The 26,488-nt window shown below is 39.5% G+C and overlaps 2 protein-coding genes across 2 annotated transcripts in view; one reads left to right on the top strand and one right to left on the bottom strand.

Moving 5' to 3' along the window:
* The first annotated feature begins 14,542 nt into the window (after window positions 1–14,542).
* On the top strand, window positions 14,543–25,790 carry LOC307136413 (myelin and lymphocyte protein). Its single transcript, XM_079833397.1, has 4 exons — window positions 14,543–14,846; window positions 19,553–19,720; window positions 22,219–22,344; window positions 22,561–25,790. Exons 1-4 carry the CDS (start codon window positions 14,757–14,759, stop codon window positions 22,633–22,635), a joined length of 459 nt encoding a protein of 152 aa, XP_079689523.1. The 5' UTR covers window positions 14,543–14,756; the 3' UTR covers window positions 22,636–25,790.
* Window positions 25,758–26,488, bottom strand: part of mrps5 (mitochondrial ribosomal protein S5) — a 35,513-nt gene continuing 34,782 nt past the window's right edge. Inside the window, exon 11 of the mRNA XM_079833396.1 lies at window positions 25,758–26,282. Coding sequence (XP_079689522.1) covers window positions 26,058–26,282 — 225 coding nt within the window. The 3' untranslated portion in view covers window positions 25,758–26,057. The remainder of the gene's footprint in view (window positions 26,283–26,488) is intronic.

Here is a 26,488-nt window from a genome sequence, read left to right as displayed (position 1 = left end):
GGAAGAAATTATACAACCAGGCTACTTGTTGACTCGAAACTGAAAAGACACAGTTTTATCCAGTCCACCCCAGCTTGAGTCTGCCCAGGCTCTTCCTCCTGACCACCAAGCAGGACTTGCTCCTCTGCTGTAGCAGCTGCTCTGGCTGCCTCTTGTTCCTCCATCATCCGCAACTGTTCCTCGCTGTATTGCAGCTCGGACAGGTTGCCATGAGCATTGGAATCACGCTCCAGATCTTCAAAATCCCCTTCTGCCATACACTCTAAAAAAAAAAAGGTTCTATATAGCACCAAAAATGGTTCTTGGCTCGTAATCATAGGGGAACCTTTTTTAGTGCTATATAGCACCAATTTTGGTGCTTCAGTGGTTCTTTAGAGGTTCTTCACCGGTTCTTCAGAGGCTCTTCACCGGTTCTTTGACTAAGGTGCTATATAGCACCTCTGAAGAACCGCTGAAGAACCACTGAAGCACCAAAATTGGTGCTATATAGCACTAAAAAAGGTTCCCCTATGATTACGAGCCTTTTTTTTTAGAGTGTATAGGCTTGCTGTGATGGTCGGTGTTGCCGGTGTTACCGGTGTTCAAGCAAAACACCTGTTACATCACTTGCCCACCACGACACTGCCCCCGTCGTTTAGATTTTTATAGTAAAAAAAACATTTAGTTCAGTTAGAGAACAGACACTACAGTTAAAAACTTAATGCGTCTGCTTAATATAGTGTGAGCCGAACGCGAGTCACAGCACAATTGCAGCAGGAGTCAGATTTCATTCATCAGAGAGTGAGGAGCTGACAGACAAGATTGTGGTTTCAAAGCGAAATGTAAAAGCGCCTATTTAAGTGAGTTTGTCATTGTACGGTGTTGTTGTTGTGTTTTTCATTAATAATAATAGGCTAATGAACCCACAATTCACGCAACCCGTCCCCAAATGGGCGCTAATTCTAAACCGAAAGTAAAATGAGCATGGCAGCACAGGCATTCATTCACGGCCGCATGGGCATTCATTCACGGCCACACGGCCATTCATTCATGGCCGGACAGTGCACACGCATTTACGGTCACACTGTCATTCATTCACAGTCGCACAGTGCACACACATTTACAGCCACACTGTCATTCATTCACGGCCGCATGGGCATTCATTCATGGCCACACACGCATTCATTCAGGGCTGCACGGCCATTCATTCATGGCCGCACAGTGCACATGCATTTACGGTCGCACTGTCATTCATTCACGGCTGCACAGTGCACACACATTTACGGCCGCACTGTCATTCATTCATAGCCACACAGTCATTCACGGTGCGTCTCCAGTCTGTCGCGTTTTCAGTTCATGCCTATGGAAGCTTAACTTTCATAGGAATTAATTGAAAACACTCGCTTTTCTCCACACCGCTCCATTATAAATGCCTGAGCGGCCGTGTGCATTTTACTTTCGGTTTAAAATTAGCGATTTGAAAAGCCCCTGTCGGTGATACCGGTTTTATCTGTGTTGTCACACATCATTAACCGGTGGGAAAATTTCCTTACCGTCACATCCCTACTGCCTTATCATCTTCAAAACTACCTTCCGCCATTGTGGTTAGCCTACTACTCAGCTTTCTCCATAGAGCAAGAGTCTGTTAGCTTAGCTTTAAAAAAAAAGATGGCAGACACTAAAACATGGTGGAAAACATGCGGAACTAGCTCCTACTACTGGCTGTAGACTTTAAGGAGAAAATAATCAGCAATGATTTTGACGCATGAATTGGCACATGGTCTTAAAGCATATTAAAAACACCACATAGACATATAAACAACATTATAACTTGCTTTTCACCACAGGGGGTCCTTCAGAACAAAATAATAATTTACAAAATTTACTGTTCAAAGTTTATGTCACAGGCTCTCCCATCACTACGGCTGCATCCGAAAACCTTAGTAGCTGACTTGTTGCCTCGCTTCCTTATCAGGCAATGGCTTGTAAAGCAGCGTACGCGCACAAAGGTACCTTACGAAACTGATTTCGGACAGACTTCTGAGGAAGTGTGACAGTTGAATGATCTACAGCAAAATAAAGCTTTGTTGAGAACAAACATTTAATTACTACAGTAGTAATTTCAGCGAAAGATACATCTATGCTGCCTTCAAAAAAACAATCAGATGAAGGTATCTCAGGAGACAGGAAGTGAAGCTAACATTGGATACGGATGTGCCTTGGTACCTTCCTACCTTGAAATGCGTCCTCCGAAGGCAGCATTTTCCAGCTTTCGGATGCAGCCTACTATTTAGTGATTGATTCAAGAGTAATAATTACCGACACCTGTCACTCGTCAGCTCACCTCATTAACCACCAAATATAGACACACACCTCAATTGAGGCAGTTCCCTCAAGTTAGATTGTAAACCTGAGATCTGATTCACATTCCGGAGTAGAAGGTGGCGGTAATGCACCAAAAGCTGGATGCCAACTGCCGTTAAAAAAAGAAGAAGAAGAAGAAGAAGAAGAAGAAGAAGAAGAAGAAGAAGAAGAAGAAGAAGAAGAAGAAGAAGAAGAAGAAGAAGAGTCAGTTCACTTGGATGAGGAGAAGCAGTCCTCGGGTTCTGGTAGGTTGGCAACAGCTTATTTGTGACTGGAGCGTGCATGGTAGGGAGTGGCGTTGATTCCGGTAGTGATCTGGAAATGGAGGATGAAATGTTTGGCGTGGACAGCGGAGGGAATGGGGAAGGTGAATGGAATGTAGTGGTAAATAGGAAAAGAAAGAAAAGTAGTGGCCAGGTATCAGAAACTGGCAGTGAGAAAGGAAATCTATGGTAAGGTAATGATTAAATTTGCTGCTGGGTCTAGTAATGCCGTTGAAGCTTTCTAAAGCTATTAAGGAAATGATTGGAACGATCGAAAGTGTCAAATCATTTAGTGATGGTAGATTGCTGTTCTTTTGTAAGGATAACAGATAACAAAAAAACGTCTCTAGGTGTGAAAATGATTATTGGGCCAAAAGTGATCTGTTCGATCCCAGAAGAAAAAAAATGGGTTAAAGGAGTTATATCAGGTATCTCCCCAGATGTTCCAGTTGAAAAGATTAAGTGAAGTTTAACTGGAGCAGCAGTGTTAGACGTTAAGCGATTGAAATGCAATAGAAACAATTAAAAAATGGACAGTTTTTCAGTGATTAATTTTAACTTAAGGTGAGGAAACATGCAGTGCAAGTTCAGAACGTTAGAGTAGAGGAAGGAATATCGTATGCTGAAGCACTAAAGAAAGTCGGAAAAATAACAAAGTAGGAAGTATTACGGTCTCAATTCCTCAAAAAAAAAAAAAAGATGAACAGCGAACAGGGGGAAGTTAAAGAGACATCAAAGATTGCAGACAAAGTGGCATTTGTAACATTTATAACAGAAGTTGTTAACTGTTCCGCTCAAACGGAAAGCCAGACAGAAAGAATCAAAATAAAAATTAAAGCAGCTGAAAAGTTCTTAGAGATGGAAGGAATATCTGTAGTCATGATTAATGAGAAATTTAAAGTTCATACAACAAACATGCAACCAGGATGTGGTGGGAGCCGGGATACGAGCCAGGCTAGGCAGAGACCCACACAAGCCTCCACTGCCGAGTCTCTTCGTTACAAACGCAAGATCACTTCCCAACAAAGTTGAGGAGCTGAAACTTATTACATCCACACAGAAAACCATCCAGGACTGCTGTGTAATGGTAATTACGGAGATTTGGCTCAACCCAGCTATCCCAGCGGAGGCTATTCGGCTAACAGGCCGCACAGCACAACGGGCCGACAGGACCGCGGACTCCGGTAAGAATAGAGGAGGGGGGTTTTGTGTTTACACTAACAACAACTGGTGCACAAACGCTGTGATAACTGACACTCACTGCTCTCCAGACTTGGAGTTTTTATCAGTAAGATGTCGCCCTTTCTATCTGCCGAGAGAATTTACAGTTGTTGTAATCACTGCTGTTTACATACCTCCAGACGCTAACACAACAACAGCTTTGATCTACTTGCTAACTACCATTAGTAAACAACAGCGGGCCCATACAGATGGAGTTTTTATAATAGCAGGTGATTTCAGCCTAAAGACTGTCCTACCAAAATTTCACCAGCATGTCCAGTGTCTAACTAGAGGGAAAAACACACTTGACCATGTTTATAGCAACATCAAGCATAGCTATGAAGCATCACCTCTCTCCCGTCTAGGACTGTCTGACCATATTTCATGGTTTCTGACTCCGGCATACAGACCACTAATAAACAAGGTGAAGCCAACTACTAAAACCATACAAATGTAGCCAGAAGGGGCGGCTGCGGGACTGCTTCAGTTGTACTGACTGAACTGTATTTGAGGATGGCAACATTGACATCTATATGTCATCAGTGCTATTTTACATTAAATGCTGCATTTACAATGTGACCACAATAAAATTGATTTGCATGTGTCCTAACAGCAAGCCGTGGATGACCAAGAATGTAAAATTCCTGCTGAAGGCCCGAAAATTCCGCTTTCCGGTCTTGTGACATGCAGCAGTACAGCGCAGCCAGGAAGGACCTAAAGAAGGGCATCAGGGATGCTAAAGCAGCTTAAAGGTGGAGAATCGAAAACCATTTCAGCAACTCGGACCCCCGACGGGCATGGCAGGGGATTCGTTACATCACTGGGCAGAATAGCACCAGCAGCATGAACAACAACAGTGCTTCGAAGGCAGCGCAGCTCAACCAGTACTTCGGCCGCTTCGAGGTGGAAAGAACTGGGACTACCATCAATTCAGCTCCCGTCACCAACAGCCAAACACTCATCATCCAGCCTCCTGAGGGGATAGGCACTCTCTGTAACATACGGAAAGCAGCTGGTTCCGGATGGCATCCCAGGGCGTGTCCTCAGAGACTGTGCTGCAGAGTTGGGTGAGGTATTTACAAATACCTTTCTCTGTTGCAGTGTACTGTTCTAACCTGCCTGAAGACGTCCACAATAGTGCCAGTGCCATGGCAGGCTGCCAAAACATCACTCAATGATTATAGGCCTATTGCACTGACACGTGTAATAACAAAATGCCTGGAGAGGCTGGTTCTGTACCACATCAAGGCTGCTCTGCCACTCACCTTGGGCCCCCACTAGTATGCATACTGGGCAAACCTAGAACACCAAAAAAACGTATGCACGGCTGCTGTTCGTGGACTACAGTTCTGCATTTAATACCATCTTACCCGGCAGATTGTTCTCCAAGATGTCTGACCTAGGTATACAGCACAACATCTGCCTGTGGATTAAGGACTTCTTGACAAAGCAGCCAAAGTCAGAGCGGATGGGCCCACATCACTCCTCAACTCTGAAACTCAGCACAGGAGTCCCACAAGGCTGTGTGCTGAGCCCATTTCTCTATTCTCTGTATACTCATGACTGTATACCATCTTCTAACACTAACATCATTATCAAATTTGCGGATGACACGACTGTGGTGGGGTTGATCACCGAAGGCGATGAGTCTGCCTACAGGGAGGATGCACAGAGGCTGATGGTGTGGTGCACAGAGAATAATCTGTCTCTAAACATTGAGAAAACAAAATAACTTCTCATTGATTTTAGAAAGAAACAGGACGTCCACACATCACTGAGAGAGTGTCCAGTTTTAAATCTCTGGGCACCCACATCTCAGATGACCACAGTGATCACCTCTCATGGATGATAAACATCACAGCGTTAGTCAAGAAGGCACATACTTTTTAAGGATGCTCAGGAAGGTCAACCTATCACAACAACACTTGGTGTCATTCAACCGCCGCTCCATTGAGAGTGTCCTCACATATGGCATACTAGTATGGTATGGTATGGAGGGAGCTCTGCAGCTGATAGAAGCTTTGCAGAGAGTCATAAGGACTGTGCAGAACATCACAAACCAACAGTTACCTGCCTTAGACGACATATTTACCTCCCGTTGCCTGCAGAGAATACACAGCATTCTGAAAGACTCATATCACCCTGCCCATCATTTGTTTGAACTGTTACCATCTGGAAAACGCTATAGGTCTATCAAAACACGCAAAAACACAAAACAGTAGCTGTCACTTTACTGAACATTGAACTGAAAACGCACCCCCAACTACAATGCATTCTTGACATGCAAGAACATGCATGTGCAGTAATGTTATGAGCACTTTATTTAATTTATTCATTATGTGAAATAGCATGTGAGCACTTTATTTCTTTTTTGTGCAATATGGCCTTCGTTTGAACACACTTATTTTTCTTATCTTAACTTTAACTGCATACGTTGGAAAGTACATAATTTTGTTGTATGCATGTTTGTACAATGACAATAAAAATTATCTAATCTAATCTAATCTAAATAGCCTAGAAAGAATAAACCTTATAAACTTGCATTTCACTTAGTGAAGTTCCAAGAGTAATTTAGGGAGGAGCGAGCCCATCTAATCTTCCAATCAACAGCCAACAGCCAGAGTATATAAACAGCTGCTTGTCTCAGATGTTCCAGCATCCCCCACCTCCCCAAACTCCACTTTTATCTTAGGTACCTTGCCTTACATAATCCTTTAGTCACTATGGGGTATATCAGAGCTCGAGATGAAATTGCTTCATCGAGCCCCTCATCAGTAGACAGCAAGCCAAATAAGCTTAATAACCCAAATATTTTAAGATTATATGGGCAAACGAATTCGTTAAACGACTTTAAATCTGCATGCGCAATGAACTAGCCTACGGTAAAATGTATTTGCATCAAGGTTTTTTGTAGGTTTTAATAAAATGTTATTTAATAACAGTAGTTATAATAAGCATATTTCCGGTACATGCCTCAAACTTGCATCGCCAACTCGTTCAGAATTCTCTGTAATCCTCTGCAAACTTTGACCCTCGGTAATACTCTGCAAACTTCGACAGTTGGTTGAACTGGCTCATTTGGTTCTTTTTTGAGTTGGACGTGCAGCTTCGGCTTTTGCGTCTGGCGTCATCAACCCAGAACTATTGTTCGATTCAGCTCGATTAGTGAACCGGCTCAAAAGAATGATTTGTTCAAGAACCGAACATCACTAGTCAACATTGCTATTAGGCCTACTCACCTATTGTCACATGCCTGTCCTGTCTTGTGGAGCACATGTGGTGTTTGATTTCTCCCTCTTGTTCCCTCCTGATTTCTTCCCCTTTAAATAGTTCCCTTGTGTTCACTGTCCTTGTGAATTAGCGAGCTACACATGAACACAGTGTTGCCACTGATTTATCACTTATTTGCTTCCTTTGTTTTATATTTAAAGAATTTAGTTTTACCCATTATGATTTCCATTCTTCTCTTGTGTTTATCACTTATTTTACTCACTATCACAGAGCTATAGTTTTTCCAGTTTTCTGACATTTCTCAATTCAGATTATTTTACACATAACATTTTTGTAATTCACTATATCTTACTCGTTCTATTGTGACAAAAAGATATAGGAAATGAGAACATATTTATTGGACAGTTGGCTGTATTATATTAGTTTAAAATGCAGTATGTGTGCGGATTAGGAGAAAAAGCACATTAGGCAGGCAGAACGCAAGGACGACGTGGTGACATCACGGATATGCTAATTGACGCACAACGTCATCTAGCGACATTTAGCGACTTTTTGGGCAGGCTTTAGCTACTCTTCTTGGAAAATAGTTGGCAACACTGTATATACATACTAAACGCATACATATTTCAGATGATTAAGGAAAGATACCATAATCACAGAGGTATAAATATTAACAAAAGTAATTTGAGACCGCGGGTTTTGTTACTTAACCAATTTGAAGCAGTTGTTGAACTTTTTATATATATATATATATATATATATATATATATATATATATATATATATATATATATATATATATATATATATATATATATATATATATATATATATATATATATATATATATAGGCTATATAACTTACGAGAAACAGAGAGAAATATCGACACGTCCTCTCCAGTAGCTTGAATGTTCCCCGTTGCAATGGCAACTCTCAACGGACACCAGGACTTATACAGTTTTATAAAAGCTATTTATTATTTGTTGTAAAGGGTTAGAATCACCTCAGAAAAATAAATTGAAGCCTAGGACAAACGCTGTCAAGATGAGATGGTGTAGCCAGGCTATGTCTGTGTCATTATTCCAACATTATGTTCATAACTTGTTATGAAATAAAAAAGTTTAATACCTCAGAGAAATTTACTTTCCTCTCTTGTCAACATTAGCCTGGTGTGAGCGTGACGCGTGCTCTTCAGTTGTGGAGGCGCTACACTCAAAGTAATCGGATCAGGTCGTTTACATGGTGGAATTTTGCGTTTGATCGGTTTGTGAAAAGGTTTATTCCACCCCTCTCAAATCGATTACAATTTCTTTCGGTTTGGGCATTTTTATTCCGATTGAGGTGTTTATATGGAGCATAGTCATTTTAAAGCTACACTGTGTAACTTTTTTAGTCTATTCTAAGCTAAAAACACTTAGTTCTTTCAAAAATATATGTGCTCATTAATGTATATTTACTTCTTTCAAGTAATAAAGTATTCTCGTAAGTTTATAATATGCCATTGAAAATACATAAGGTAATGGGATCTAACGGTGGTCGCCATGTTGCCCCTCCATCTTGAAAGTACATTAGCCAAAGAGGGACATACCCGTAAATTCAAGCTTCGCCTTTGGCGTTTTAACCGGTTTTAACACTTGATGGCACTGTACAAAATTCTCTGCCTCGCGCATATGCGCGTCAACTTGTTCAGACTTGTCTGGTGCATGTGCAGAGAGTTTTCATCTCAGCAGCTCCAGTAACAGAGTTATATGGAGTTTTCCTGGCTTGTTTATTCCTCAAAAGTCTGTTTTTCCTTGTGTGGTATTTCTGTGCGTTAATAACTCTAAGTAATAATAGTTATTGTCATTGTAGATGTGTTTCAGAGTGTGTCATCATGTAATTCAGTTGATGTCACCTCAGAAGTATTTTTGTGTCAACATACAATAGCATAATGCTCACCTATTTTGTTATCAACAATGTTTATTCGTTTATAGAAAATATTTGCTTGTAATGTATGTTGATGGAAATATGCATCAGGTCTGATCGGCATATTAACAATTGTTATACAGAGCGCACTGCAGTGCTAACGTTAAAGCGGCGCACACACTTTTGTAATCCGACACCGCTTGTTAGCAGCAGCAGCGGCAGCTCCGCTCCTTTTAATGCAGCTGCATTTAGCGCCTATATATGGTACAATAAGCTCTGGTTTACGGTTACATTATACAAATGTAACTTATAAGTATAGTTATACAGTTCTTAACTGTGTATGTATATTTACCATCCTTATTTGTTCTCTCACAGAAACCACATTTATGTACATATCCACGCAAACCTGTTTATGCCTTGCAATTGGATGACTGAATAAACATTACTATCATCAAAGTTCACTCTGGATTAGCTGCAGTTCTTTCTAGCCGAATAATTAGGCCAGTTGAGTTCCAACCATCCCACTGCGCACAGAATATCCCACAGGCACCGTGTCGAATGTGGACGAGGTCGAGCTGGAATTCATGTTAATCTTGGTCTAAATCGGCCACCGTAGGAGTTAAAACGAAATCGGAATTGAGAGGAACAGAAACTAAAATTCACTGGATGGTCATATACCTTTTCACCACTAGATGGGGGAAAATATCACACAGTGTAGCTTTAAACCGATTACAGTGCTCCATGTAAACGCACCTACTGACTCCAAGCAAGATGGTGAAGCGGTGTGCCTATGCCGTTTGGAAATCGGACACTAGATACCCTGAGAGATTCGCTGGAGGAGTTGTGTTCAAAACAACAGAGAAATGTTAGCCTGACAAGCTAGACCCACATCAAGATGTTGGGTCTGGAAACTCACCATTGACAGGGCTCAGTCCGAGGGGCGGGATAAACGGCTGTCTTTCAAATTCCCTCTGCACGCAATTGGATAGCGCCATGACTGCCATGAGCGCCACAACCAATCAGAGCGAAGAAAAAGGTGAAGCCGAGCTAACGTTAGTTGATAGACTTTCGCCGTATCCAGTAGGCAAAATTTCGAACACATCTTCCTTTCTTAAGAATGACTTCAGTGCCGTTCTTTGTTCTTTTCTCAAAGAAAAGCTTAACTCCAAGTCTTCCAGAGTCGCGGCCAAAACCGATTCAAATGACCGCTGTTTGCCAGCTTTGTTTACGAGTAGCACGCAAAACTCCGCAACTCTGCCGTGACGTGCCGTCATTATGTTAAGCCCGCCCAGCGACTCTACACACGCTGTGATTGGCCTGACCAGAGTTTGGTTTTTCCAGCTCTCAGTTCTACCGAGAGTTGCTAGACTACACTCGCGGCAAAATAAATTTTCTGCCGCTAGGGTGCGTCTAGATTTCTAGGCTAGAGAAATGTTAGTGCAAGGTTAAAATTATATATTAGTATATTATATAATTGGGAGATTTATGTATAAAAGGGAGACAAAGGGTTAAAGTCTGGAATCTATGTTCTTGTTAAAAAGTTGGTGTTGTTTTTCTCAACGGGGAGCACGAGAGTGAGTAAAGAGGCGATTGTTTACAAACTGCTTCTCTCCGGTGATTTATTTCGTCCTTTTGAGTGTTGGTCACGCAAAGTCAACAAACCAGACTTACATTAGTTAGCTTTGAATGGCTTTGACGCACATGTAGGTATAGCTAGCTAACATACCCTTGTATTTGAACAAAATAGCTACTCGCAATAGACAATAATATACCATACCATATGAAAGAAAATTTACCCGGCAGTGCAAGAGCATGACTGGTCCACAAGGCTGTGCTGGTTGCATTTAAGGTACAGGTCATGGGGTTTCTCAGATTTCGATTGAGACCGGTAAGCATTAGCCTCGATAGTAGTGGTGTCTCCTTCATTGCGTATTTTTATATTTTGAATATATCCCTCCACTGCATACTGTAACCCCTTTTGCCTAGATCTGGAGGTATTGCTCCAAAAAAGGTCACTGACACGCACAGGTATACCTCTTCCCGTCATGGCAATCTGTCACGCTGGTCGTGTTTGACCATTTGTTTGTCGGACGTAGCAACAGTAACTAAGGGGGGGCGGGGCTCGGCGAAAGGCTAATTGAGTCCTCACTCCGCTTTTCCCTGATTTACACGTAACACCTATTAAATAATTTACCCTGCTGTGTTTTAGGGCTGGGCGATATGGTTGAAAACTGTATCACGATATAAGTGTTTCATATCGGTCAATATTGATAATTATTGATATTTTTATGGCCTATTTAAAATAAGGACCAGGAGAAAAACAGTTTACTTTTAAAAAAAAATTATTTTAAACGTAACCTTCCTCTGATTGTAATCCCCTCAGTTATAAAGGCAGAAATGTCAACACAACCATGGAAAACACTCAAATAATTAAAATATAAACACAAGTCTAAAATCACAATGAACACTTAACAATTATCTCTTAACATTAAGGTGCAGTGCCTCCGTTATTTCTTTGTAACTGTTAGCATTTAGATGCTTTGTCATAAGGCACTGATGCAGAGTAACATTACCTCTCCATGTAGTTTCAAAGGCTGAATCTGAAATCACCCCCTATACCCTTAAATAGGTTGCTATTTGAGGGGACAGCCATTTGTAGTGGTGTCCGAAACCATTGTGGACGTTATTGAGTGCACTCATTCTATTCCACTTTGCACCGCAATAACGAGTGTACAGCCGATGTACACAAAACGCTCACTTGTTTTCATTCACTCCTTCAAGTGAACTGTATTAGTGGAGTCAAGTAGGGAATAGTGATTGAGGGTTTAGGGGGCGATTTCGGATTCAGCCAAAGTCAAGAATAGCACAACGGCGAGAGCATCGAGTATAAACACGTCCCCAAACGAACGAGGTACGCATGTGCTGTCAGCGGAGGCTCGCGCTGCGGAGCCAGACGAAAGTATAGACAAGGCTGGTAAAACAAGTTTGTGATATTACCAGTCTTGGTGGGGTCTTGCATAATTTGCAGATGACATTGGTCTGACTACGGTCAGACTTATAAAATCCCAAAAACTGCCATACTGGCGAGCTGACTTGTTTTCCTGCTTTATCAACAAATTCCTCGCTCGCTGTGGCACTCATTTTCCACTGGTCACTCCACACCGGTTCTGTTACTGAAGAATTAATCCAACACGAGACAACGATATATGGCGCAACCAAACGTGATACAGTTACATGACTGGCAGTTAGCCTGTCACTCCCTACGTTGCTTGGTTACCAGAGAGCGAGTGCCTTTGTTCATGCAACCAAACTTGCTTCGCAACCTCTGGTTTCTTCCGACGAAGAAAAAAAAATTATAGAACGTTTTATCGAATGCATTTTTTTTTTATATCGATGACGTGTCTATCGCGATACATATCGTCATCGTTTTATTGCCCAGCCCTACTGTGTTTAATAAAACTTATTTTGATTCGACTAATCTTGTCATGTGTGTCATATTCTGACAGTTTATACCCCCTTGCTCTTTAGGCTTCTCTCGTGTGTATATACTAGAACTTTTACTAGACTCTCTGGTTGACATATTACACCTAAAACATGTTGTGTTTGGATCACACAAGCAAACAGGTGCCAGACTACTCAAGGCCTAAATGTAATAATAATGACTGATCTGATTTAACCAGATTAACGCAGACATTTGAGTTAAAGGATTAGTTCACTTAAAAATGAAATTTTCCTTGAGCAATTTAAGTCAAAAAGTATATACATTTGTAAATATTTTTTGAAAATGACCAATGTTTTCGCTAGATAAGGCCTATTCCTTGTCTGCGGTCATGCAGAGCTCAGTGAAGCCCTTCGAAGCCTTTTGAAACTGGGCCTTGGACCTTCAACCCGTTGGTTGCCATTGAAGTTTATTATGTGGAGAAAAAATCTGCAATGTTTTCCTCAAAAAACTTAACTTTTCGACTGAAGAAAAAAGACATGAACATCTTGGATGAGATGGGGGTGAGTAATTGCAGGAGATAACTCTGCAATTCTGAGGGGAAAAGACACTATTCTGTTTTTCCTTCTAAGGATTGTGAGATAAGAACTTGGATTTGCGAGAAAAAAGTTTCAACTAAAGTTTCAAAGATTATCAACATTAAACATTAAACAACATTAAACAGTAAAGTTACTGAATGAAATGTCGACCCAGAACGAGCTCTAGGACTGAGCAAGCATTAGGGGTGTTGATGGACTCGATCTACTCCATCTGTGTTTGATCATCACTCTGAATCTGATCTGGATGTAGTCTTTGACAAAAACATGATTTTCTCAGCTTTTTTTACGAATATTGATAAAAAAGGAATGCCTTTTTTTTTTTTTTTTTTTTTGAAAATTATCAAAAACCCTGGAGTTGGCTGGCAACTTTTTTTTAAAACGCTGGCAGGGAAAGAATTAATGCACAGTGGTGTAATGCCATTGTTGGGTGCTGTTTTTAAAGACAATGGTGCCATTGTTGGTAAACCTGATATGTTAAGGTTTTGAGGACATTAAAGACAGACCAGATAACTCTAAACGAACATTCTATTGATGTTCCTGGAGGAAAGTTTGTTCATAACTAACATAATTAGCCTGAGAACTGAGTAAGCTCCCCCATAGCAGCCTAACCGATTCTACAGCAAACCAATTATGCAAATATTAGGGATAGTTCCTTACATTTACAAAGCGACTTACATTGCATTCAAGGTACACATCTGACATTTTGCCAGTTCTTGCTTTCCCTGGGAATCGAACCCATGACCTTGGCGTTGCTAGCGCCATGCTCTTTTGTTTTGAGCTACAGGAAAGCTTATAGCTTATCCTTACCTAAACTCTCAGAACATCAGAAACACACCTCCTACTTTAAGTAGCAACCCATCTTTAAGCAACCAACCCTGGGATTTTTGATGAGGTGCTCAGTATGAAACTAGGAGGACAGATATGTATTCTGCAACAAATTAAAAGAGAATTATATAATCTTTTCTTTATTATAATTAAAACTTTTGTTTGAGCTGTGAAAACAAACACAATAATTGTACTGAAACTGTGTATGTAATCTGAAATGAACCTTTTAAAAATAAATCGATTTGAGGCTATTTCTGAGAAATCTTAGTCCATAGCCTATTATTTGATATCATCAGCAGGTTTGTCAGGATGTATGCTACAAAACCGTGAGATATCTAAAGATGTAGGCAAGAATTCATGTTGATTGGGACACTTTTTGCCTTTGAGATTTTGCCTTTGAATTCACTTAATCTTTAAGGGCAGTAAAGATCATGTTTCTACCATTAGCCTATTGATTATGGACCTCACATCACCCATATTTTATACATGTTTATTTAAAGTTATGATGGTTGAAAACTATCGTTAAAGAAAGGTATGCCTTTGAAGAAAGAACACTCCCCTTCTAAACCGTGTTGGCACACTGTTAACTGTTTTTGACCCCAACTTTATTCACGTAGTAAACGTAATGTTTTCCACAAGTCAAGTCTGTCTGTGTATTTGCAAACACTTGAGCTGACTGACCTGTTAAGTATTACTCAACCCGTTGCCACAACCACACTGCACCCACATACACAAACCCCTCAACATCACAGCCCGCTCAGTGAAAGTGGAGCGGGCCGCTGCTCTCCTCACAGAGGGTGTGTCCATACAGAAGCTTTAGTAGCCTAATGTAAGAGCAGGTTTTTCAGGTTTCTAGTGGAGATTGAAAAGGCGCGCCTGTGGTTCTGTCACTCCATTCATTCCTCTAGGCTATAGCGGGAGCGCGACGATGGCAGCGGCCGCGCAGCAGATGTCGAGTCTGCCCAGCGGACTCCGGATTTGCACCACCGTACCGGACATCCTCTACCTGCCCGAACTGGTGCGTGAATGGAATATTTAATGCTCAGAAATGTATCGTGGTTTATCATAGTTTTGTCCAGTTGTTGTAAGATATCAGATTAATATGGGGCTATTTCATTTTCTGCATATTTCCCCCCATTTTTGTTCGTTTTTATATAGGCCTACTTATTTTTTATGCTTATTTAGCCTATGTGTTTAGGCTATATATTTATTTTGGTTTTTTATTTTAACGGTTTAAGAAAAATGGAAAAATAGGAAAGAGAACGTGTAAATATGTTATATCTTATCTATAGCCTAAATAGTGTAGCAATCTTTCTATAAATATATAAATGCATATATATATATATATATATATATATATATATTTCACCTTTTAGGTCTTTCATTGTAGCCTAGGCTAGCTATTAAGGCGAAAGTTATGGTGGGAAAAAAATTCAGCTTGTGGAATAAATATTTGTACAGTTACAGGACACATTTGATAGGCGTTATAGGACAGTGGAACGGTTGGGGAGAAGGGGAAATTTAATTTTTTTTATATATATTTTAATTAATATAGGTCTACCTACATTTAAATATAATTTTTTTTAAATATTTTTAATTGGCATGTAAGAATTTTATTCTAAACTTTTATTTTTATTTGTATATATATTTTCTGTATTATTGGATTTAAGTGCAGGTTTCTGGTGACATGAGGTCTCAGCCCAGCACCTCCACAACAGCAGCATTTGACACCGAGGTTAATGAGGGACACACAATAGCCTACAGTTAACTAACAGAACCCATACGCCTGAGTTAACCTGTAACGATGGATCAAAGAGTGGTGTTTGAGCGAGGGAGTTTTGTTTTGTGGTTCTGGTTCTTGTATGAGCTCAGTAGGAGCTTCGAAAGACATGAATGTGAGCTCAGGTCATGTATCAGTAGCTCAAATGAAAGGCGAGATGAGTCTGTGTGTGTGTTTGGAGGATTAGTGGAAGAGACAGCGAAAAACAAAGGCCTTTTTATCAATTCTTCTCGCTGTCTTTGTTATTGTTAACCATTATCATGTTGTTTTGATAAACATATTCATATATAGGCCTATGTGATGATAATTGCTCTGAGCACATCTTATCTTTTTGTCTATTTGAACAATTAAGTGTTGTGCAATGTGGACACGATTGTGAATTTTGTTTAAAGTAAACATAGGTTTCAAAGATTAAAGTGCAAAAGGATGAAGAACAATGGGTAACACTTTACAATAAGGTCTCATTGTTAATAAATTAACTAACATTAGCAATGAGCAAGCTAGCCTATTGTTACAGAAGTTATTATTTTTTGTTACCTAATGTTAGTTTAAAAAATACAACTGGTCATAGTTTATGCCAGCTCAGGTCCATTAGTTGCAACTTTTGATTTTAATAATGTGTTATTAAATGTTGAAATGAACATTAACTAGTAATAAAAGGTTTTAAAGTAGGCCTATTGATGTCAGTTGTTAACTAATAAATTAAATATCATGTTAACTAATGGAGCCTTATTGTAAAGTGTTAGCAAACAAAAGGACTAATAAAGTATTTGAACATTTTCAATCAATATGTTGTAGTCCAGATTAGGCTACAATTTAAAAATGTTTAAATTTTAAAAATAAGCTAGCGTAAGTCTTTAGGTCTATTTAAGTATTTGATGCTGTGATGAAAACTGAATGGCTGGTTAAAACACTGTTTATTATATTGTTCAGAAACAGAAAGTAGCTGCTTTGTTTATGGGATTACACTTGTTCCGCCACGCACTTTACTATGGCAAGCCTTTTTGACTTTTATTCATTCACAGGATATGAATTCTTGATATCAACAATTACATTTTTACTAGATAAAATGCTAATTCTTGATATCAACAATTAAATTTTCACTAGTTAAAATGCTAATTCTTGATATCAGTAATTGTATTTTCACTAGTGAAATGTCACCATAGGTTAAAATTCCATTCAATACCATTCAAATTCAATTGTTGAATTTGTTGAAATTCAATATAATTTCAGATATCTAAAATAGCTTTCTTACTAGTAACAATCACATTCATGATTTCAGAAATTAATATTGTCACTAGTTCGTATTGTCAAAAATGAAATTTTTTACTAGTAGCAATTCAATTGTTGATCTCAAGAACTGAATTGTTGATATCAAGAATTCAATTGTAATATCAAGAATTGAATTGTTAATATCTAGAATTCAATTGTTGATATCAAGAACCAGCACAGGAATCGACTCACAGTGTCCACTCTGTTGCTGTGTCCGAAATCGCTCACTTGTTTACTGATTGCTTATCAAGCGTTGATGCCAACACCCCATGTGAATGTAGTGTAAGGGGATTTGAAGGCTTCGTATTGGGGGGGAAATTAATTAAGTGTGTAACGATTGCAATCTTGTATTATTTCTGCCCCTGTTTTGATGTAAAGTAAATGGAGTTGAGGAGTCGATTCCATCAGTCGGGAGTCGGAGTTGACTCCAAAAAACCTGGAATCGAACACCCCTACTGCACTTACTCATACATGCTTTATTTGCTTTAATACAAGCTTTATTTACTAGGGCTGTGCTCAGAATATCGATACAGCGATACATCGTCATGAACTCCTGACGATGCACGTATCGATACAGCAGCTGCCGTATCGATACTGTGTGCTTTTGAATGTAATCAACGCAACACAAGCAGCAGTGCAAGACATTCAAAATGGAGAAGAGGTTTTCAGTTAATGAATGAACGGAACATTGCAGCGCGCCTCACATCCATTAAATAGCAATACTCTTTGTGCTTTGTTGCACTTTGTTTTGTATTGATATAAAACAAAGTCTCGGATTTCAAATTACGTCCATTTTATTACGAAATTCAAAAACATAAATACCGTTTTGGCGCTGTGGCGTGACTCCCATAGTTTACAGCATTAGTTAAGAGATTTTTTTCCCCAAATTTGTTTTAGATTTTAGATTTATCGCAAGATTTGTTCTACATTCCAAAATGTACCATGTATTGTACCTGATAGGCCTATATATCCAAAATAATCAAGAACCAAGCCTTTCAAAAAAAAATTGTGACAATTTATTTATTTCATTTAACTCATTGTTTTTTTAATGACAAAAAAAAAATAGTTTTTCAGTTGTCACAACTGTTCTAACACTGGTTATTCATAAACAGATATTACTACTAAACTCTTCTCAAAATAAATGTAATTCCAAATTGATCCATATCGTGATACGTATCGTATCGTGGCTTCAGTATCGTGATGCGTATCGTATTGTGACATTGTTGGTGATACACAGCCCTATTATTTACCCTAATACAAGCTTTATTTACCATTGCATGGCAAACAAGCAGTTCTCCAAACTGTGCTCGGCACTTCTAAATGGAGGTGTGGTGGAGTTATCGGGTTTGACAGACAGTTTGAGGAGCCACTGGATTTAGAGATTTAGTCACAACCTCTTTTAAATGTTTTTTATTGGTTAAACATTTGTAAAAACCCACAGACGTTGAGGATGACCAATCACATTAATTTTATAAAACAAAAGTTAACAAGGTCTTTCTTAATTAAAAATTAATATAATTATAGGCCTATTCATTTCTGGTAATTACAGGTTGCTATGGTCGCACAGGTTGTTTACGCATTTAACTTGTGGCCATGAGAAATAGATGTCGTTCCCTCAAAATATGAAGTCGTGGCCACAAGAAAAATATATCTTTCTCTTGACATATGATCTCGAGGTCATGTCATATTGATGCCGTTACCTCGACAAAATGATCTTGTGGCCACGACTTATTATCACTTTCCCACAAGTTAATATGACATTCCCATTCATTAATATCTTGTGGCTACAACATATGACGTTCCCATAAGTTTATATGTCATTGCCACGACAAAACTAACTGAACCAAACATGTCCCATCCCGGTCAACGTAGTTTCTTGTCTCCTGCGCAATTTGCATTTTAAATACAGTGCTGCACTTTCGAGCTCTACAGCAGAACGGCGGCTGACTGTTTATTATTTATTTAAATGTAAAAAAATAAATAAAATAAAATATGTGAACCAAAATATAATTGATAGAGCAAAGTCAGCCTGTCATTATCACAAAATAAACAGTTGTTTGTTTATTTACTTATTTAGAGATTAAACACCAAATAAATAAATGTGTGCACATTAAATATGATTTGAGTAAAAAAAAAAAAAATACAAGATGAACACTGCAACAATATCACAGTAGCCTAATATTAAAGATGAGTTGAGGTAATTTTCACTACAATTGAAAAATGAGACCCAATTGTGATTATGAAACAACAGAGAGTGAGTCTGCGGTGTGATACGAGAGATATGAAAGTAGCAGACGAGCGGTGTGATATAGGATAGCAGCATACTATAGGACGACGTCGGAAATTAGATCTGACCACTGAATGTAGTGACTGACCAATCAGAATATTCCAGAGCGTTTTGTAAGAAATGAGCATTGTTGTTGTTGTTGCTGTGTATAGGCCTATGTACATTTTTAAGTATGCTGTAATTGTCAGAGAAACTCTTTGTATTATTGTGTAGAAATGTTATGTGGAGGGAGTTTATCATTAACAGGTGTGTTAACCGGCTAATTATCTAAACTGAAAGGTCTATTCTGTTTATTTGTTTGGTTGTACTGTGCACAAATGACCATATACTGAATTTGTGTGTGTGTGTGTGTGTGTGTGTGTGTGTGTGTGTGTTTATCCTACAGGTGTTTGGGGGGTTAGTATGGATCCTGGTGGCGTCCACAATTGTGTTTCCCAACAACCCTCAGGGATGGGTGATGTTTGTTTCTGTGTTCTGCTTTGTGATGACCTTCCTCTGGCTCATCATCTTTGCTAGCGGAGGGCACAAAAACAGCAGTGCCTGGGCTACAGCGGTGAGCAAAGAGCAGATTTTAGTGTGTGTGTGTGGGTGTGTGGGTATATACACTATACACACTCTCCCTGCCACACACACACACACATACACACACACACATGTTTGTTTTTGTGAAATGTGAGGACATTCCATAGGCGTAATGGTTTTTATACCGTAAAAATCGTATTTTCTATCCCCTTACACTGCCCCTGTCCCTAAACCTAGCCCTCACAGGAGACTGTGCAGTTCACTTTCTGTGAAAAAAAACTTGTTCTGTGTGATTTATAAGCATTTTGAAAAGTGAGGACATGGGGAACGTCCTCATATTTCACCCTCTTTTTGTAATACCTATGTCATACCCATGTCATTATACACATTTGTGTCCTGATATTTCACGAAAACATGCCCACACACACACACACATTACTATACTATACTATATTATACTTTATTGCCAAAAGTATTGGGACACCCCTCCAAATCCTCATTCCAAATCATTTCCATGGCCACAAGTGTATAAAATCAATATCAAAATCCTAGGCATGCAGACTGCTTCTACAAACATTTGTGAAAGAATGCGTTGCCCTCAGGAGCTCAGTGAATTCAAGCGTGCTGTGATAGGTTGCCACCAAGCCTGCAGCACTCCTCTCAGAAACTGAAACCTACGCGCCTTGATCGCCCCCCGGTGGTTGGTCCCAGTATAGCTCATAAACCCCACCTCTCCATGTATTACAATGTACGCCGGACAAACTAAACAATTAAATTACACTTCAAATAATTGTTTTCTAAAGATGGCTTCTGTCATTTTAGGCAGTTTTTATCACAATGATTTCATTTCAAGTTTGTTTTTTAAATAAGTTTAGTTTTAGTTATTTAATTGATGCTATAAAAATGGGGGTGTCACGTCATGATTGACAGCTGAGATTGATGGCTTCTCTGAGTGAAGTTGTCATTGAGTCACTAACAGACTTTTTTCTGGATTTTTGGGAGGAGATTACAGCTTTAGCTTTAATTTCTACATTTCCATAACTGTTTATCTTACACCAACATAATGAATTGTTCTGCATCTGTGAGAGTGTGGGCGTGCTTTTGATTATCGCGCCTCTACTTCCTGCTCTCTACTGCGCAACTCCGGTCCCGAGATCACTACTGTGCGGACTCGGTCCCAAATCTGCGCAAGATGTCAGCGCCGTGTGCGGGCCTCCGAAAGCTTCAATTCTCGTCAGCGGAAATCAATGAAGTCTTATTTTTTTACAGTCTATGGTTGCCACCAGTGCAATAAGTCCATTTGTGAAATTTCCTCACTACTAAATATTCCACGGTCATCTGTTGGTGATATTATAACAAAGTGGAAGCAATTGGGAACAACAGCAACTCAGCCATGAAGTGGTAGGCCACGTAAAATCACAGAGCGGGGTCAGCGCATGCTGAGGCCCACAGAGCACAGAAGTCGCCAACTTTCTGCAGAGTCAATAGCTACAGACCTCCAAACTTCGTGTGGCCCTCAGATTAGCTTCATGGAATGGGTTTTCATGGCCTAGCAGCCGCGTCCAAGCCGTACATCACCAAGTGCAATGCAAAGTGGCGGATGCAGTGGTGTAAAGCATGCCAGCACTAGACTTTAGAGCAGTGGGTACTTGCCTGACTGCATTGTGCCAAGTGTAAAGTTTGGTGGAGGTGGGGATTATGGTGTGGGGTTGTTTTTCAGGGGTTGGGCTTGGCCCCTTAGTTCAGTGAAAGGAACTCTTAATGCTTCAACATTCCAAGATATGTTTTGACAATTTCATGCTCCCAACTTTGTGGGAACAGTTTGGGGATGGCCTCTTCCTGTTCCAACATGACTGCACACCAGTGCACAAAGCAAGGCCCATAAAGACATGGATGAGTGAGTTTGGTGTGGAGGAACTTGACTGGCCTGCACCCTGACTAGTCCTGACCTCAATCCGATAGAACACCTTTGGGATGAATTAGAGCAGAGATTTCAAGCCAGACCTTCTTGTCCATTATCAGTGCCTGACCTCACAAATACACTTCAAGAAGAATGGTCAAAAATTCCCATAATCACACTCTTAAACCTTGTGGAAAGCATTCCTAGAAGAGTTGAAGCTGCTATAGCTGCAATGGGCCAACTCCAAATTAAACCCTACAGATTAAGAACGGGATGTCATTAAAGTTCATGTGCATGTAAAGGCAGATATCCCAAAACATTTGGCAATATTGTGTGTGTGTGTGTGTGTGTGTGGCAAACCCACTGCACACTTTAGAGGCTCTGTTAAAAATCAATAGGTTTAGGAGAGGCAAGAGCCCTCGCTGTAACTTTACCTGCTTGTGTTGCTGTTGGACAGTGTTACTTTAGAAAAACAAGTGGTTTATTTATACACTTTTTAATGTCACATGTTGTAAAATGTGTTGTTTTATTTTTGGTAATGTGGATTATTTTCTCATCCACTTTTTTTGAGGAGGCTCTGCCTCTCCCTGCCACCCCTGATATATGACTTTGATGTCTTCTGTTTGCAGGACTTCATTTATCACCTGATTGCTGCGATGTTCTATCTGAGCGCCTCAGTGATCCTGGCCTTTGTAACCATCAACATTAAATCACTGATACTAGCCAAGTACTATCAAATTGACATTGCAGCTGTGGTAAGCACAAAATACATACACTTTATATTAGTATCCGTTGAGACTGAATAGTTTTTCATGCTCATTTCCCTCATATTTTTGCCAACATCAAACACTCAAAGTTAATCTTTAAAAAGACTAACAATTTATAAACACATAAGCTGTTATAACCGCTATAAAGCATTTTAAAGTTCAGATGTTGATCTTGACTGAATATTTGCCCTCTCTCTCCCTCAGGTGTTCTCGCATATTACCACATTGCTTTACTTCATCCACTGCATCCTTTCTGCTGTGCGATGGAAATCCTTCTAATCAAAGAATCTGGTCAAAAGGAAATCATTTTGACATAAATTGTTTAATAAATTGAAAATATACATTGTAAAACCACTGGGGCCGAGAGATACATCTCATGGGTCAGTCCTGAGCGCCCTCTACTCAAAAACCACAGCAATCATAATGGAATAATCCCACCCATTTACACTTTTTATAGATTATCCTGACCTGATTTCTTCTCTAATTATGATGTTTTCTTATACTTGGGGGGTGGGAGACTTTTTTAATATAAAAATATCTTAAATATATCTGTTCTAGTACTGTTCTGTCTCCAGTGTAGATGCGGATCAAGAAACAACATGGTTTTTTTTTTATACTTGTACCTTTGTAACAAATAAATCAAATTTTGTATATTTAGCTACTACACACTATTAAAAACATAATGTTTTAATAAAAGAATATGACCTGGATTTTCACGCACAACCATTTCTAGGGTTTACAAAGAATGGTGTGAAAAGGGAAAAACATCCAGTTTGTGGCAGTCCTGTGGGCGAAAATGCCTTGTTGATGCTAGAGGTCAGAGGAGAATGGGCCGACTGGTTCAAGCTGATAGAAGAGCAACTTTGACTGAAATAACCACTCGTTACAACCGAGGTATGCAGCAAAGCATTTGTGAAGCCACAACACGCACGACCTTGAGGCGGACGGGCTACAACTGCAGAAGACCCCACCGGGTACCACTCATCTCCACTACAAATAGGAAAAAGAGGCTACACTTTGCACAAACTCACCAAAATTGGACAGTTGAAGACTGGAAAAATGTTGCCTGGTCTGATGAGTCTCGATTTCTGTTGAGACATTCAGATGGTAGAGTCAGAATTTGGCGTAAACAGAATAAGAACATGGATCCATCATGCCTTGTTACCACTGTGCAGGCTGGTGGTGGTGGTGTAATGGTGTGGGGGATGTTTTCTTGGCACACTTTAGGCCCCTTAGTGCCCATTGGGCATCGTTTAAATGCCACGGCCTACCTGAGCATTGTTTCTGACCATGTCCATCCCTTTATGACCACCATGTACCCATCCTCTGATGGCTACTTCCAGCAGGATAATGCACCATGTCACAAAGCTCGAATCTTTTCAAATTGGTTTCTTGAACATGACAATGAGTTCACTGTACTAAAATGGCCCCCACAGTCACCAGATCTCAACCCAATAGAGCATCTTTGGGATGTGGTGGAACGGGAGCTTCGTGCCCTGGATGTGCATCCCACATCCCTCCATCAACTGCAAGATGCTATCCTATCAATATGGGCCAACATTTCTAAAGAATTCTTTCAGCACCTTGTTGAATCAATGTAGAATTAAGGCAGTTCTGAAGGCAAAAGGGGGTCAAACACAGTATTAGTATGGTGTTCCTAATAATCCTTTAGGTGAGTGTAGATGTTTCTGAACATTTTAGTGATGTAGGGAGGTAAAGTCCCACATACAGCTGGTGTGTGTAGCTGAAGCCAAACAAGCCAATATATATAATCCAAAAAAGACAAACACACTTGTTTAAAATGCCCAAATATAATTTATCTTGGTGAAAGACATGTTCTGAGAATCCAGACATCACACACACACAAAAAAGCATTTTAATATAAGATACTCAAGCATTCACTTTCAACCCTTTCGAACTATACTTAATTGAAAGCTTTCAAAATAACACTAATAAAATATAAACTATATTAAAGTTATGACCATGATATGATATAGAAACTGAGCGTTTATTAACTGCACACCAATGAAGATCACCAATGTTGGAACACAATTTGACCAAATAGACCTACTGATTTAGTGACCTGCTGAGCAACATCACGAATGAATCTGTATAGGGGTAAATAAGGTAGAAGTACAATGAAAGTATCTCAAATAATTTCAGGATTTATCATTCTGCTTCCTATCATTATAAATGATCTGAATCCATATATGACTAAAAATATGGCTTCTTATAAAAAAAAGCGTTCCCGTGGCTCAATTTACCCCAGGTTAGTATAAGTAAGTTGCACCATCTGGGACTAAATGGACCATGTAATTGAATCTGAATCAAACCCATGTGAGATTGTAAAGATAATTTACCTCTTTTAAAAACACCTTCAATAATCAAATTTCCTTTTATAAATGGTCATATTTATTTTCTTAAAGCTAACTTAAATCACATAAAAACAAATAATTTCTGTCTTTAATTGTTTGCATATCTGAAACAATATTTTGAACACCAAAGTTTTCAACCGTCCCAAAAACAGACTAAACAGAGTTTGTTGAACATTTTAGTCAAAAGGTTCTTGGCATGGTAGTTTTTCTGCAGTATTGAACATGTTAGGCTATTAGGGACTACAGTTGGATATATGGTTAAGCATCTTCTGGTTCTTACCAGAGAAGGATTTGGTGTACTTATACATGGTTCCAATTAAAATAAACTCGAACTATTTTTTTTAAAGAAAATGATCAACTTAACCAGTTGTGTAACATTACATTGAAATTATACCAGTTTATACTTCAGAGATTTAACTTTACTACAGTGCCTTATGGTGGGATAAGTTAAAATGCTGGCTCAATTTAACCCACAGCATCTGGCTCACTTTGCCCCATGGCTGCCATTTTGGACAAAACTAGCTAAGCTTACCAGGTCAGGCTAATATTTAGCAGAAGGATTTGCATGGTTTAATACATTGCTAACTCACCAATATGGGTCATAAATATTTTAGACCTAGACAAATTGTCTTTGCTGTAACAGCCATTACATCTGTTAAGCTAAAACATTTCTTTGACAAGCCAAAAACAGTTTTTTAAAGTAAATGTGTGCCTTCCACTCCTCCCATGTCAACTTACCAAACTGGCTCATCTTACCCCACTCTCCCCTATTGGCGTTTTGAACTGTTGTTCATTCAAATGAACTGACCAAATGAGTCAACTCTCTAAAATACATCTGACCTCTCAACACTTTTGCATTTGATTATTGCGTCAGCTGACTCAATGATGAAGCTGTGTGCAAAACGGTACATATAAAACAGTGACGTACAAGGGACTGATCTGAAAGAATGCATTTTTGCATTCCACTGTGCTGCTTTTCAATTGTTTTTCTGTATACAATATACCTTCTTTTTTTTCTTTTTTTTTACAATAAAACAATAAAAGCTGACATGTAAAGTGGTTTTATTGTAGATTTATTGGTGCTCTTACAGTTAAAATGTCGTGTAAGTAAGTGAAAAAGTTTACAATCAGTTCCACACTCCTCTTTCATGGGTTAGCGACACATCAACACATTTCTTATAGCACTTCTGGACTTTTACTATTTGGTGAAATGGTAGTTCAGCTGCATGGTTCCAATCCAAGCACATGCCTCAACACTCTTCCCAGCAAACGGTTGTCTGTACTAGAGAGTCTGCAGTGTGTTTTAGCTGGACATAACCGTTCAGATCACCAGATGGTCCTTTTAACCCCTGCCCACACTGATCTCTTAACACCCTGTGCAGCCTTCACATCAGCCCAGTGCAGGCGCGTGTTAGGCACATCGTCCTCTACTTCGGGTTCCTTACGGGCACCAAGCTGCGGTTGTGCCACGATGATGGGCAGAGGGCCCTGTTCGGTCCTGAACTCCACCACATTCAGCTGCTTTTTATCAGCTAGATTCTGATGAGTCTCCTGAAGAAGGACAGGGGAGAGGGAAGTCAGTTACAAGTCTGAAAAAACAGTGACAGACAGTTTAGAGGGTCCTTAATGAACAATGGATTAGTCTGTAGTGATCTCTCTCTGCACAATTCACACTTCTTCTGGGATCCAATTAGTGAGGGCTCAGGATTGCAGTGATGACTGGAATTACATGGATTTAGCCTGAACTCTTTCCGTTT

The sequence above is a fragment of the Gobio gobio genome (genome assembly GCF_949357685.1).
Source record: "Gobio gobio genome assembly, chromosome: 13".
Classification (NCBI taxonomy): domain Eukaryota; kingdom Metazoa; phylum Chordata; class Actinopteri; order Cypriniformes; family Gobionidae; genus Gobio; species Gobio gobio.
This window is presented reverse-complemented; position numbering and strand designations above follow the sequence as displayed.